The sequence below is a fragment of the Octodon degus genome, unplaced genomic scaffold (assembly GCF_000260255.1).
Source record: "Octodon degus isolate 3935 unplaced genomic scaffold, OctDeg1.0 scaffold00122, whole genome shotgun sequence".
Lineage (NCBI taxonomy): Eukaryota > Metazoa > Chordata > Mammalia > Rodentia > Octodontidae > Octodon > Octodon degus.
Genome location: NW_004524698.1, coordinates 6,049,395 through 6,063,225, shown reverse-complemented (window position 1 = coordinate 6,063,225; position 13,831 = coordinate 6,049,395). Strand labels below are relative to the sequence as shown.

General features: G+C 37.7%; 1 protein-coding gene across 1 annotated transcript in view; it reads right to left on the bottom strand.

Moving 5' to 3' along the window:
• Epsti1 (epithelial stromal interaction 1) overlaps positions 1-13,831 on the bottom strand; it is a 121,318-nt gene that overhangs the window by 62,994 nt on the left and 44,493 nt on the right. Inside the window, exon 6 of the mRNA XM_023700191.1 lies at positions 7,525-7,598. Within this exon, the coding sequence (XP_023555959.1) occupies positions 7,525-7,598 (74 nt within the window). The remainder of the gene's footprint in view (positions 1-7,524; positions 7,599-13,831) is intronic.

Below are 13,831 nucleotides of genomic sequence, written 5' to 3'. Positions count from 1 at the left end.
TGGTGACAACAAACTCTTGATTTTTAACCAAGGGCCAACAAATAATGCTGCTGACAAGATCCACCTCTGGATGCTAAAATCAGTGAGCAAAGTTGGAGAACAAGCACAAACTTCATGAACAAAACCCAGACTACATGAGAAACTATAAAGGATCAACAACTTGGATCTCATCCCATTTAAAAGTTTTTGCGTGACAAAAGAAATCACCAACAGAGTGAAAAGACAACCCTGGAAGTGGGAAAAAACATTTAGCCAGTTGACTCTCGAAAGATTTATATCTAGAACATAGAAAGAATTGAAAAAGTCAGGACCCCCCCCCAAATTCAAAGACTAGATCCAAAAATGAACTTCTAAGATGAATACACACTTCTCAGATGAAGAACTACAAATGGCAAACAAATATATGAAAAAATGTTCATCCCTAGTCATTTGAGAAATGCAAATTTAAGAAACACTGAGATTGCATCTGACTCTAGAAATAATGGCTAGCATAAGAAATCAACCAAGAACAAACTGTGCAGGGGCTGTGAAGAAAAAGGAACCCTTCTGGTGCAATCAGACTGATGCAACCATTGTGGAAATCAGTATGAAGATTCCTTAAAAAAGTAGGATTAGAGGTCCCATTCGACCCAGTTATTCCCATTCTGAGTATCTTTCTGAAAGAATTATAAACATCATACCATAGTGATATGTGTACACTTATGTTTATGGCACCACAATTTGTAATAGCTAACTATTAAGAACAACCCAAATGTTCAGCAACCAAAGAATGGATAAAAACGATGTAGTCATTATACAATGAAGTACTGCTCTGCCATATAGAAGGATAAACTAACTTGAGACATTTCTAGCTAAATGGATGCACATTGTGGCCACAGTCTTAAGTGAAACAAACTGGACACACATGTGTAAATACCACACTTTCTCTGGTGTGAGAAAGCAAAGGTGTAAATAAGGACCAAAATGTGTAACAGATATTGTGAAATAGGAAGAAAATGTCCAACTAGGAATTGTAACTAGGGTTAGGGAAGTAAAGGAAGAAGGGAGGAGAAAATGATGACGAAAAGAAAGAAAAATTGAAATAAAGCATTTGTAAAAAGCTTCAAGTGGGGTTAAAGGGAGAGTCGGGGAATGGGGAAAAAACAATCAAGTTATATCATGTATGGATACACATTTCCTATAATGAAAGTGATCATTATGTATACCTAAAATGTACCAATAAACCTAACTGAAAAAGAAAATTAAATCCCACAAAACACATGAGACCACAAAGAAAAGAGACTGGTGGCAAAGATAGTGGCACTGCAATAGTATGTAGGCTGAAAGGTAACACAGAAAACACAGACTGTGATTTAAATGGGATGTGATAAGTGCCAACATGAGCACAGTGGGGTGGGAATTAAATGAGTTAGCATACTCCAGGACAGTGATGACCAACCTTTCGGAGCTTTCAGTGATAGGAACAGCCTGCTGCTGCCCATGTGCCACAGGCTCATTACCAGTGCTCTAGGATATGTGCAGGAAGGATTCACAGAAGATGGAAATTTTGATATGGTTATAACTAGCAATATGATTTAACGTTCAACTGTAATAGATTCCCTCAAACCAGATTTCTCATAAGCTATTCAGTCTTATTCTGAACAACATAGATACAGAATTTTTATATCTGTAAGTTCACTTCATTAGCTTAAGCCAGAAAGTTATACATAGGATGACTTTCTATTCACCTTACTTAAATTATAAAACCCAAGGTTGGATTTATGCCTACCATATGGAGAAGGGAGCAGTTGAGCCCTTAATTGTCTTTCAGAAGATCCCTTAAAGGGTATTAGAAGTTTTGTAAGCATATTAGAAAGCAAACTTGGGGCCAAAGTGTGCATGTTCAGCAGACCTGCCTGGATTCAAAGCGCTAGGAAACTAAAATAGATGAAGATGTGCCTCTGAGGAACTAAGCACACTATTATTCAAATGGAAGTAAAAGAGATACATGGTTCCACGGCAGAAGTGCAGAAAACTTGCCAACACTATAATCAATGGTCTGAGCTGGAGGTGCAGCTTGACTATTTAAAACAGGAAGGGTCCTGATTGAGAATGGGTTTGGTTCCAACAGCTTTTCCAGTGGAGATTTTAATAATAGGAGCCCTTGTCTCCAGGAAATAACAAGGGAAACTGTACATAGGAGAAAAGTATAGTCAAGACGCATCATGGCCCTGTAGTCTTCTATACTACAGTAAGATGAATCATGGTACTAACCTAGTGTCGGTAGTGGGATGACAATATCATTTACATGTAATGATTGGAAATGAAGCAGACTTTCTTCTTTTAGACTTTGTTTTGCCCACTGTAGACAAAATTTAGATCTTGGTGGGAAGAAACACAAGTCAACTTTGACCAACTCTTTCTCTCTGAGCTGACCTACCCATTATAAGAGTTCTACCCACCGGTAGACCGCGTTGCTACACCCCCATCCTACCCTGAACCTTCCAATCTTAAAGTACACTACAGCTCTAAATTACCTAATCCTCTTGTCTTCCAAAATCTCAAAATCTGGGTTTTATCACTTCCTGTCTCCATGTCTTTGGAAAATTTTAACCACCCTAACCTTCACCTGTAAAATGGGGATAATACATCCTTAATAGGGATGATCTGAAAATTAAAGAAATGACCTATATTGTCTGCCTACTATTGAGCCTGATACTCCACAGGTTCTCAATTATATACCAGCTTCTTATTTTGATTTAAAAGAACCAAGTACTTTAAATTTTTGAAACTACATAAATGCCTAATCTTCTGTACTAAGTGGTCATTAGATATTAATTATAATGTTTTTGAATTTAATTTTACTTTGAAGGGTAAAAGCAGAAGCAAAAACAAATAGAAAAAAAATACAGAAACAGGATAACATGCAACAATACATATGTTACAGATTTTCAAAACAGGAATAGCTAATAACAATGGCTGTTATATTATCTATTTTATTTTGCTCAGATTAACAGATATAGTTATGCAAGATTGGACAAATAATTGAATATTAATGCTTGCTTTCAAGAAATCTTAATTTTTTTCTTGTCTTTTTTAAAAAAATTTTATTTTAAAGACAGTAAAATAATTGATAAGACATTAGAAACAGTACACATTTAGAAGACCAAGATGAAAGCTATTCAACCATGGGTTTTGTATTACACATTGCTGTCCTTGATGTAGTTGCTCAGATGACAGATATCAGCATACAGAGTTGGTTAATCAAAGTGAAAATTCTAAACATTAACTGCCATTTTCAAAAACTGATGGAAATTATTAGTACACTCATCTCAGCCACCTTATTTATAACTTTAAATGATTAAAACATAGTCAAGGGGCCGGTAAGATAGTCCAGTGGTCTAAAGTGCCTGCTTAGGCAAGCTTAAGCAAGTGCATAGGGACTGTGGTTCGATCCCCGGCACTATATGCTGCTCCGGCCTGTCCCCAATGGTGGGCTGAGCCAGCCACAAAAATAAATAAATAAATACAGCCAATACTCTAGAATATGCTTAAAAGAATTCCACTTTCTGTAACACCTGCACACTTGACATACTTTCTACCCTACCACCATCACTGATTAAATAGGTTCAAAATCCAAATTTGTTTCAACATTTATAAAAAAACACACAATTAGACAGATCACTGCACCTAGCCAAGTAAATTACTATTTGAACTTTAAAATGCTAAGATATTTCACCTAATATTTTAAATAACCTAAATCACAGCATCCTCTCTTTGATAAGGTTTAATTAACTATTACTTCAGATCAGTAATACTTATAGAAGGGCCATCCTGAAAAGCATTGTGTACGAGTTTTTTATAAGCAGTAAATAATCTAAAAGATTAAAAGTAAATGGTGAAAACTACACAAAGCTTAAATGCGCATTTCTATCCTCCACTTTCAGGCTCAAGAATCCTAGAACTAATTCCAAATTGTGAAATTGGAGTCTGTCCCCTGCCAGAGCAGCAGACTTAATGCATCATTAATCTGGTCTGCTCTCAGTTGCCAATTGAAATAGTCACAGTCATTCGATTTTTAAGGAAAAGACAGTACTGCAGAAGTACATTCCAGAGGTCTTTCCATAAAAACCATCCTGTGTGCTCCATCTGCATGTGCAATCTGCTTGTGTATTTTCAGCCAGCTTGCATGGGCAGATTAATGTGTACAATTAGAAAGCAACCTCACAGGCATTCAATAAACTGCCTTCATTATTACACTCAGGAGAGTCCCTTTGGATGTCAATAAAAGCCTAGTTTTCTGCCTGTTAGCTAAATAATTGACAACACTAAAAATAAGCAGAAGCAAATGAACAAAGTCAGGAACAAGGTGTGAAGAAAGAGTACATTAAGATTATCATGGTGCTGCCCCAGGTGGCTATCCTGCGCTTCTTTTCCAGCACCTCGGATACACAGTCTGTTCAAGTCCATGGCAGTCCTTTTCCACAAGCAGGACATATTGTTCCTGGTCTGCTGTTTGAACCCTACACATCACAGCTTGCAGAATCTAGCAAGGTATTGACTCATTCTAAAGAATTTCTTATTTGGGTTTCTATTTTGAATTCCTTCACTTGACAGCTTCAGGAGAATCTAATTTAAGGGGTATGGGACAACAATCTGGGTGGTCTAGTGAAATCTTAGCACTGTTTAAACTTCTAACAGTTTTCCTAGGCACTTTTTTTCTACCATAAACTGTCCTAAGAAAGTAGATACTCATTCTATGGAGCATCCACCTTTTCTAAGAAGCTCCATTCATATTTATAGCTATACAATGGTCATTCATTTCATGAGCTATTGGCCTTTTAATTTCAAAAGTAATTCCAAACCAATGCTCTTAAAAGGAAAAAAAAAGCTCACATACATATACCTCTTCTTGTGTTTCTCAATAGGCTTTAAAAATCAATTTGAGATACTTTCTCATTTTTAGCCAACTTCTCTTTTTCTTGGTTAACTGGCACTTTCACGATAAGCAGAAGAAAGAGCCAGAGTAAAATGTGCATGTAATTGAATTGAACTCCACTGATAGTACGTGAGGTGGCTAAGGGCAAAACTTTTTTCTTCTTTACAGAATAAAAGGTGATTGATCTTTAGTATTTAGTAAAACAAACTCAAGAAACTAGAAGTAGATGAAAGAAAGAAGGCTGAGCAGCACAACCTCCAACATTTGAAAAATTCAAGAATCTCTCACCCTTCACTTTACTGTCTCAAATTCTGCAGAGAACGAACTGGTTTAACTTCCCAGTCCTGAATTTAAGACCCTCACAGAGAAGTAGGTCTTCCCTTCTCCAATGTAAAAGCAGTATGCCACAGAACAGCTATAATTATTTTTATTTGTGACTCTAATTAACTAAAGCCACTAATCCTCATCTCCCTCAACTCCTCAGGATGGACCCAGAAATAAATCCTCCTTCTTCTCTATCCATGAAAAGAGAGGAAGTAATATATTAACACCCTTAACCCATTGCTTCCCTCTTGCTATGTGTCTCCTCAAGACAGTCAGTTTCTTGTGATATTCAAGCTTTCTCTTTCCCAAAGAAGAATAGGGAGAAACAGGCTTCAGATTCTGTGACTAAAATGAGTCTACTGCTGAAGATGGCATCACTCAGTAACCCTTCCATCCAGCTTCATTCCATCTCCCAATTGTTTTCTGACCTGGATAGCAGATGCCAATTTCCTATCTTGTCCCTAAGCAATATATAAGAGCAAGAAACTGCTTTTTCATTCTTGTCTCTGAGTCTTAAAACAAAAAGGAACAGCTTATGATAGAGGCAGGATACTTACAATGTTATGAGAAAATTAGAAGATGTGGCACTTAGAAATTACATTCTAAGGTGTCACATACATGTGCAGCTCAATATCTTAGTGACTTGAAATTCTGTAAATGAGGGACAACAGTGGGGAGAGAACAGGAAGCAGTTGATCAATACTGCATAAGAAAAAGGGAGGTCAACTGTTGGTTCTGTTGAGGCCAGAAATTTATATAGAGTCTCTCCAAAATAAAGTCATATAATCCTATCCAACAAGGATCTCTGTAAGAAAATCATCTCAAGTCCCTATAATAGGCACTTCTATTACATCCACATGTTATCTTTAATCCTTACAATTAGCTTATTGGATGAATATTATCATTCTTATTTTGAAAGTTAAAGTCAAGTGAATAAACCACTGAAGATCAGTAGTTTGTCCAAGCTCACAGCTAATGATTGAAACTAAGACTTTTAACTAGGACTTGGTTTTAATTTTATTACCAGATGGGTTGTTTCTGTCACACCAGGTATCTAGGCTCTTTGTGTTCTGAACAGGGAACTTAATAGGACACACAGGAGTAACAAGAAAAGCATATGGCTTATTAAAGCAAAAGAGTACTTCACAGAGTGGGAGCAGGCCAATGCTGAAGGGCAAGGGTGTGCTTGACCCAGGGGGATCCCATCTGGTTTGGATTCTAAGATTTTTATTGGAGCCTTTTCTGGGTTTGAAGATTTCAGTCGGTACCTAGTAAAAGGTTTCTCCAACTTCACTGTGAGTCTCCATGCTCATGTCAAAAGGATCTTTTGAATTTATATGGATCCATTTGAACCACCATGGCAGCCAAGTCCATTAGCAGGGTCAAAGCCCGAATGCTATTATAATGGTTGTGTGATCATTTCAGATGACACTCAAACATAGAACTGGCCCCTCAGGCTCGTGCCTGGTATCAGGGAGTGTGGTTAGGGCAGGATGCTCTTATGGTTTCCAAATGTGACAAGTAATTCTGTTTGCTGTGAACCTAAAATCAAGATGCTCCTCATGCTGCCTACCTCCTACCTTGATTCTACGACAATTAAAATATAGATATGAAATATGGTTCTTTTGTTTGGCCTTCTTTTTGGCTAAAACAAGGCCAAACAATTCAGGTACTCCAGCTATCAAGCACTAGAATGTGATGCTATCTTTTAAGGCTATGGAGTGGAGTATAATACTTACATTATAAAACAGTAGCTGCCCTACTACAGCAACACATATTAACTTCTGCTATTCATAAATTATACTATAAAAATTACCTTGCTATATGACCACAAATTGGAAGTTTTGGTAACTACTAATAAATGATATCAAACATTTGATTAAAACAAATTTGAATAGAACAGTCTTCAGTCCATTAGATAAATCCCCATTTAGGTTAGATTCTTCTTGGGTATTTAAATCACCTTTCTCCTTATATTGCTATTTTGGAAGTCTACATAATTAGAATTACCCTGGATCACCAAAATGTCAAGGTTTCCAAGTTATTTACAATGGTGAATTCCTAAAATTTAATATTAATATTGCTGGGCAATTGACTATTAAAGAGCACTTTTAAAAATACAGATTTCTCAAATCTGATACCTTCAAACACTGACAGAGCTCAGTTACTTAATTAACATAACAATCAATAACCTAATATGGTACCAGGTATTTGAAAAGTTTGCATCGTCTAGAATTTAAAAATATGTCTACAAACCTATCAAGTTCTAAAAACATACTCACTATTGGTGATGCTCCATGAATATTTTTTTTCTGAACTCTTCTTGAAGTTGTCTTTTCTCCTCTAGTTTATTGCTCTGAAATTGCAAATATCAAAATAAAATCAATTAATGAAGCCTTGGGGCAAGTCATGATGTTGAAATTATACAAAGTTCCAGTGGTTCTAACAGTCTAACATGGCATCCTGACAGAGGTTTCCAGATTGCACCCCTCTCAGAACCCGGGGGCACTAGGCCAAAACCAGAGCTGAGTCATGCATGTTGGCATATACCTATAATCCTGGCACTCTGCGAGGCTGAGGCAGGAGAACTGAATTTTGAGCCTAACCTGGACGACTTACTGATCTAATAATACCTTGTCTCAAAATAAAGAATAAAAAAGGGTTAGAAATATAGCTCAGCACAAAAGTCCTGGGTTAAATCCAATGCCAAAATTAAAAAGAAGGAAAGAGGAAAGAGGAGAAAGACGAAGAGAGGAGGTGGTAGTCAGGAGCCCAAATCTTTTCCTTAGCCCCCTTCTCACAATTTGACTAGAATAACCACAAAATCAACATTCTACATTTTATTTTAGCTCAAATGATAGCAACCCTTAATTTTTTTAATCAATATTTTCAAAATGTTCTACTGGCAACATAAAATTTCTAAATTTCAAGTATGCTACATTAAAATTATAATAAATCTATATATACACACCACCCACATTCTACTAAGGCACTCCAGAGAAGATTTTCAGTAAGCCAGCCCAATGCCCTTCTGACTTACAATCAGATACTTAAAACTGTTTAGAGACTGAATAACATATGTCCTAAAAAAATAAAGCCATCCACTTGAATGGGAAGTTTTTCTTTTTTAATTAGCTATTTCAAGAGCCTAAAGAAAAAGAACTCCATATTTGATTTTACTGTCACCATCACCCCGGCATATTTTAATCCCATTTAAATAACCCAGAGCACTTGCTTTCTGCTCACCATGATGCAACTGGCATTTTCTAAACCTGCCTAAGAAAAATAAGCAAATTTATTAAACAACAAGTTTAATAGGGAGCTGAAGCAAGTTTCTACAACACAAGAGAAATGTGAAGCTTTAAGTGAATTCAGGAGAGAACAAGCAACTGGATTTAATAAAAAATTGGATTTGCCCAGAGGAAGACCTGTGATCAGAGAATAATGGAAATCATCATCCTATACTTTGTATGTTTGGTTCCATCTTTCGAGAATGGGGTGAAATGTTCATATTTTTCATTTGCATGAAAATGTGCATTCACAAAGAACTTCCCCTATTTTGCCAGACAAAATAGATGTCGATTTCAATTCCAAATTAAAAAAAAAAAAAACTATAGGAAATTTACTAGTGTCAGGGGAATCAATTAAAATGCAAGCAATTATGTTTTAATGAAAGTGAATTCTAGGAAGAAAACTCACATAGAATTTTAAATCAAATAAATATGACCCTGGTCTTGAAGGAGTCCTGAATCTGAAACCAAATGTGCTCAATCATGATGAGCTTCTATCTCGGTTACTTTGCTCTCATTGCTGGGACAAAATACCTGACATGCAGAATTAAGGAAGAAAAGGTTTATTTAGCTCACAATAAGTGGAAGTTTCAGTCCATACTTGGCTGGCTCCAAGGCAGCATGGCACATGGTAGAGGGCAGCAGTGTATGGCGGCAGAAGACAGCAAAGAACAAGAGTAAAAAGGGAGGAGCAGCAGCGGCAGCAACTAGCAAGCCTCTCTCCCTTCCTTCTGTTGTATGCAGACTACCCAGCCCAGTGGGGGTGTAGCATTCACACCCATAATTCCAGCATTGGATCATGAATTAATAACAAACTCTAGAAGCCTACCCCAATGACTGCATGAGGCTTTGTGCGGACAACTAGACAGCTCTGTACACCTCTGGGCAGACGGATGGGGAGAACAAAAGTAAAAGACAGCAAGCAAGCAGGAGGTATTGATTACACCAAATGTTAAGAGATGCTTTACTGAGAATATTGAGAAAGCCACACAAACATCTAGAAACAAAGTCTAGGTTAGTGGTGGCAAATCTACAACACATGTGCCACAGCAGGCTATTTGTATCACTGAAAGCTCTAAAAGCTTTGCCATCACTGGTCTATGTTCTTTAAGCAAGGCCAGAAACAGAGACAAGCAATTTTAATTTCTTCATAAGTAGACTAAAACTCAAAATAGTTCTATAATACCTAAATTTTACCCAACAAAATTCTGCTATTCCTCAACAGAAGCCAATAGAAAAGTACTCTGAAAATACTGGAGTATTTGAGAAGCCATATTTAATACATGTGAATGCAGACACCAATATTAGTATATTATGTGCATTAGCCCTACTTTCCTTTTGCTAGGAGAAACTGCCTAATGCATACAGTCTAAAGGAGAAAAGATTTATTTTGGCCTATGGTCAGCTGGCTCCAAAGAAAAAACATCATGGCAAAAGGGCGTGGCAGAGCAAAGCTGGTCATTTCATGGCAGCTGGGAAGCAGAGAAGAGGGTAAGAGTACCAGAGAAGGGCTCAGAAATCAGATATAGTTCTCAAAGTCACACTCTATGACTACTTTCTCAAACAACGCTGCACCTTTTAACAGCCCACTCAGTTGTAAACTACCTTCACAATCTCTCTAGGAGTCTCTTAACCCAGTCAAGTTGACCATTAAGATTAATCACTCCTAGGGCTGGCCAAATAGCTCAGTGGATTAAAGTGCCTACAAGCAGGCACAGGGGCCAGGGGTTCAATCCCCAGGCCTGCAGTGCCAGCCCCACCCCAGGGGCACATTTGAGACTAGGTGTGGTGACACACGCCTGTAATCCCAGCACTTGGGAGGCTGTAAACAGGAGAATCACTACAAGTCTGATCTAGTAGTGAGACCCTGAACACCCTGTAGACCTTTCCCCCACCCCCCCAAAAAAAAGATTAACCACCCCTAATCACACCTCCTTAAACCATACTTAATATCCAACTAAACACATTAACAAGCTCATAAATCTGCCTCACTTTACCTAACTGTCCTGTATACAACCAAAACTATACTAATTCCTCCCCAAAAGTCTTAACAGTTCCAGCACTGCTCAGAAGTCCAAGATTCAGCATAACTTTTAGCTGTGAAGCCTAGAAAAAACAAGTTATACAATCTCCAGATACAATGGCACAGGGGGGCCAGGGAGATAGCTTGGTGGTCTAAGCACCTGCCTGGCAAGTGTAAGGACCCAGGTTCGACCCCTGGTACCACATGCTGTGCTACCTCCCCCCTCACCTCCTTGGGCCATGCCAGCCACTAAAACCAGGCATGGTGGTATATGCCTATAATCCCGGGGGTGGGGGGAAGGCTGAGACAGGAGGATCACTATGAGTCCAAGCTGTGTAGTGAAACCCAGTACCAAATAAATAAATAAATCTTTTAAAGAAATGGCACAGGGTAAGGTTTCCTATTCCAAAAAAGAGGAGTAGGAGTATAGAAAGGAATCATGTCAAAGCAAGGCCAAAGTCCAGCAGGGTAAACTTTAAGTCCTATAGCTCCATGTCCAGCACATAGGGCACATTATAAGAGGGCTTGGGTGGCCCATCCACATGGCTTCTCTTTTGGGCTGGCTCTACTGGTCTCCAATGGGCCATGGCTGCAGCAGCCTCTGAATGCCTGGATGGCTGAACACACTGAGGTGTATCCCAGGCAACCAATTCCACAGGTAGCCCTACTCAAGCCTGGGGCACAGGGGCCCTCTTCCCAAATGAAAGACTGACACTATTAAAAAAAAAAAAAAAAAAAACAAAAAAAAAAAACAAGAACAGGCTTCAGGCCTGCAATGAGTGAACATCTTTCTTCTTGTACCAGTGCTAATCTCTTTAGCAACTATACTACTTTTGGACTCAACTTTACACATGCTTCTTTTCAGGCCAAAATTTAAGTTATTCAAATCTTTCTGCTGCATTTTAGGCTCACAGTTTTTACTATAAATTTGGCTAGAACAAGCCAGCAGTACAATGCCATAACCTGAACATTGGATGGCCCTGAACTTTCCTGTACCAGACAGATCAATTAACCCACTACCTTTACACTAAGCTTTACACAGTCTTAGGACATGGGAAAGACACATACAAGTGTTTTTACCAGAGTATTTTCAGTAATATGCATGAACTCCAGTCCAATTCCCAACAGAGTCCCTATTTCCATGTGAAACCTCATATAACATTTCTATCAGAATTCTAGTCTTCTGAGCTCCCACTATAATTACCCATCAATCTCTGTTCCCAGAATTCTAGGACTTATCTAGATGTCACCTCCAAATCTTTCCAAATTCCTCCTGTAAACCAAATCCAAAGGCTTCTAAACCATATGGTCAAACATGGTCACAGCAACATCTCCACTTCTTGAACTAATTTTCTGAATTGGTCAGCTTTTATGTTACTGAGACCAAATGCCCAATACCCACAACTCAAAGGAGAGGTTTATGTGGCTCTTGGTTTCAGAGGATTCAGTCATACCTGACTGTCTCCAAAGCACACAGGTCATGCTGGAAGGGAATGGTGAAGCAAAGATGCCCACTTCATGACATCTGGAAGGAACATCGGAGAGGACGGGGCTAGGCACAAGATATAGTTCCTGAAGTCCTGCCTCTGTGTCCTACCCAGACACACTTTCACACAAGTTGGCAACCAAGATTAAACATAATTGCCTACAGTGGCAAATTTGCAGTGTCAAGATATTGACAAGAAAACAGTAAGATAAATATGTTATGATAAAGCAGTTTGAAAGTGAAATGATACGAACACAAAGAAAATTCACAAAAGCAGGCTGTCAGGAAATGCTCCTGATAGCTCCCCGCTTAGTCATACAATGCCTAACAAGTGACAAGCTCCAACGTTACACACAAGAGCCAAAAAGTTTCATAACATGCAGAATGTAGTTTCTAATATCAGGCTTATGAGTTAGGAGTATATCTTTTTTTTTTTAAGAGAGTACAAATTAACATTAAAACTGAAAAAATTATAAGTGACATCAATTTTCACTTAAAAATATGAAAAAAATAAAAAAGTAATATGAATTTCACAGTACTTGTTGTAATACATACTGTTGTCTTTCAACCAGTTAATCTCATTACCAGATATATGCATGTAAAATTGGAAGAAAAAAGAAAGAAAGAAATGTATAAGAAATGAGGAAGACAAAAAGGAAAAATATTGAAAAAAAGAGATGAAACAAATTAAATCATGAACTGCTTCTTTCCCTAGGCCAGCAAAAATGCACAGTATAGTTGTACAAACTATCCTTCTTACATACATAGATAAATCTCCCCCACTCCCTCTCCTGTCCTCTTCAACTCAGTTGCTCTTTTCTTTTGAATAAGTTCATTCCCTTTTACCTGTGTCTATTGTACCCTTCAGGTTCCATTTTTCTCTTTCAAGTTTCCACACTAAGGAGACCATACAATGTCTGCACATGTGAGTACATCTTTTTTATGGAAAAAGGTTTGGAGATTTCTCAAATTTTTCCAATGTGCTGATAGCCAAATTAACAGATAAAAGCCAGGGTTATAATGACTGATAGAAACTATAGGTAGAGAACAATCTTTTTTTTTTAATTTAGTACAGGGTCTGCAGGATCTCACTACCAATCAGACTTGTAGTGATCTTCCTGTTTTCAGCCCCCCAAGTGCTGGGATTATAGGTGTGCATCACCATCCCCAGTCTGTCACAGTAAGCCCCAGGGGTGAGATCAATCTAACATGCCTCTATCTAGTAGTCTTAGCAACAAATTTGATGATAACAATGTGTAATATAACAACCACTGTTAATTTTCTGTTCTTTTTTTTTGAAATCCTGTACCACTTCTATTGTCTTACAATGCTTTGTTTTTGTCTTTGCTTTAGTTTTTTTCTCTTGAAAATAAAAAAAGAAAGCAACAAGTACAATTTCCTAAAATATGTACATATATGCATCTCTGCATCTAATATGCATGATTTATATTCTACTGGTTAGTTTTTATTTCACTGCATAGCATTAAAACTGACAATGTTTCTTCATGTCTATATAAAACACACTGACTTCCAGCACTCCAAATGCCTTTGGCAGCAATAGCTTAGTGGAAAGCAAGAAAAGGCTTTGAATATGTCTCAGATCACTAACTGGTTTCTTGTCCTTCCTGAGGTTCTGAGATCCCAAGAAATTGGTAGAATCAACTGGAAATATTTAGGAATAGCAGCACTAAAGTATAATATTATTCTAAACATAATAGATAGAAAGGAAAATAGTATGAATTCAAGAACTAGGGAAGGCCTTTGACACAAAGGTGAAAAGTTTTCATTTT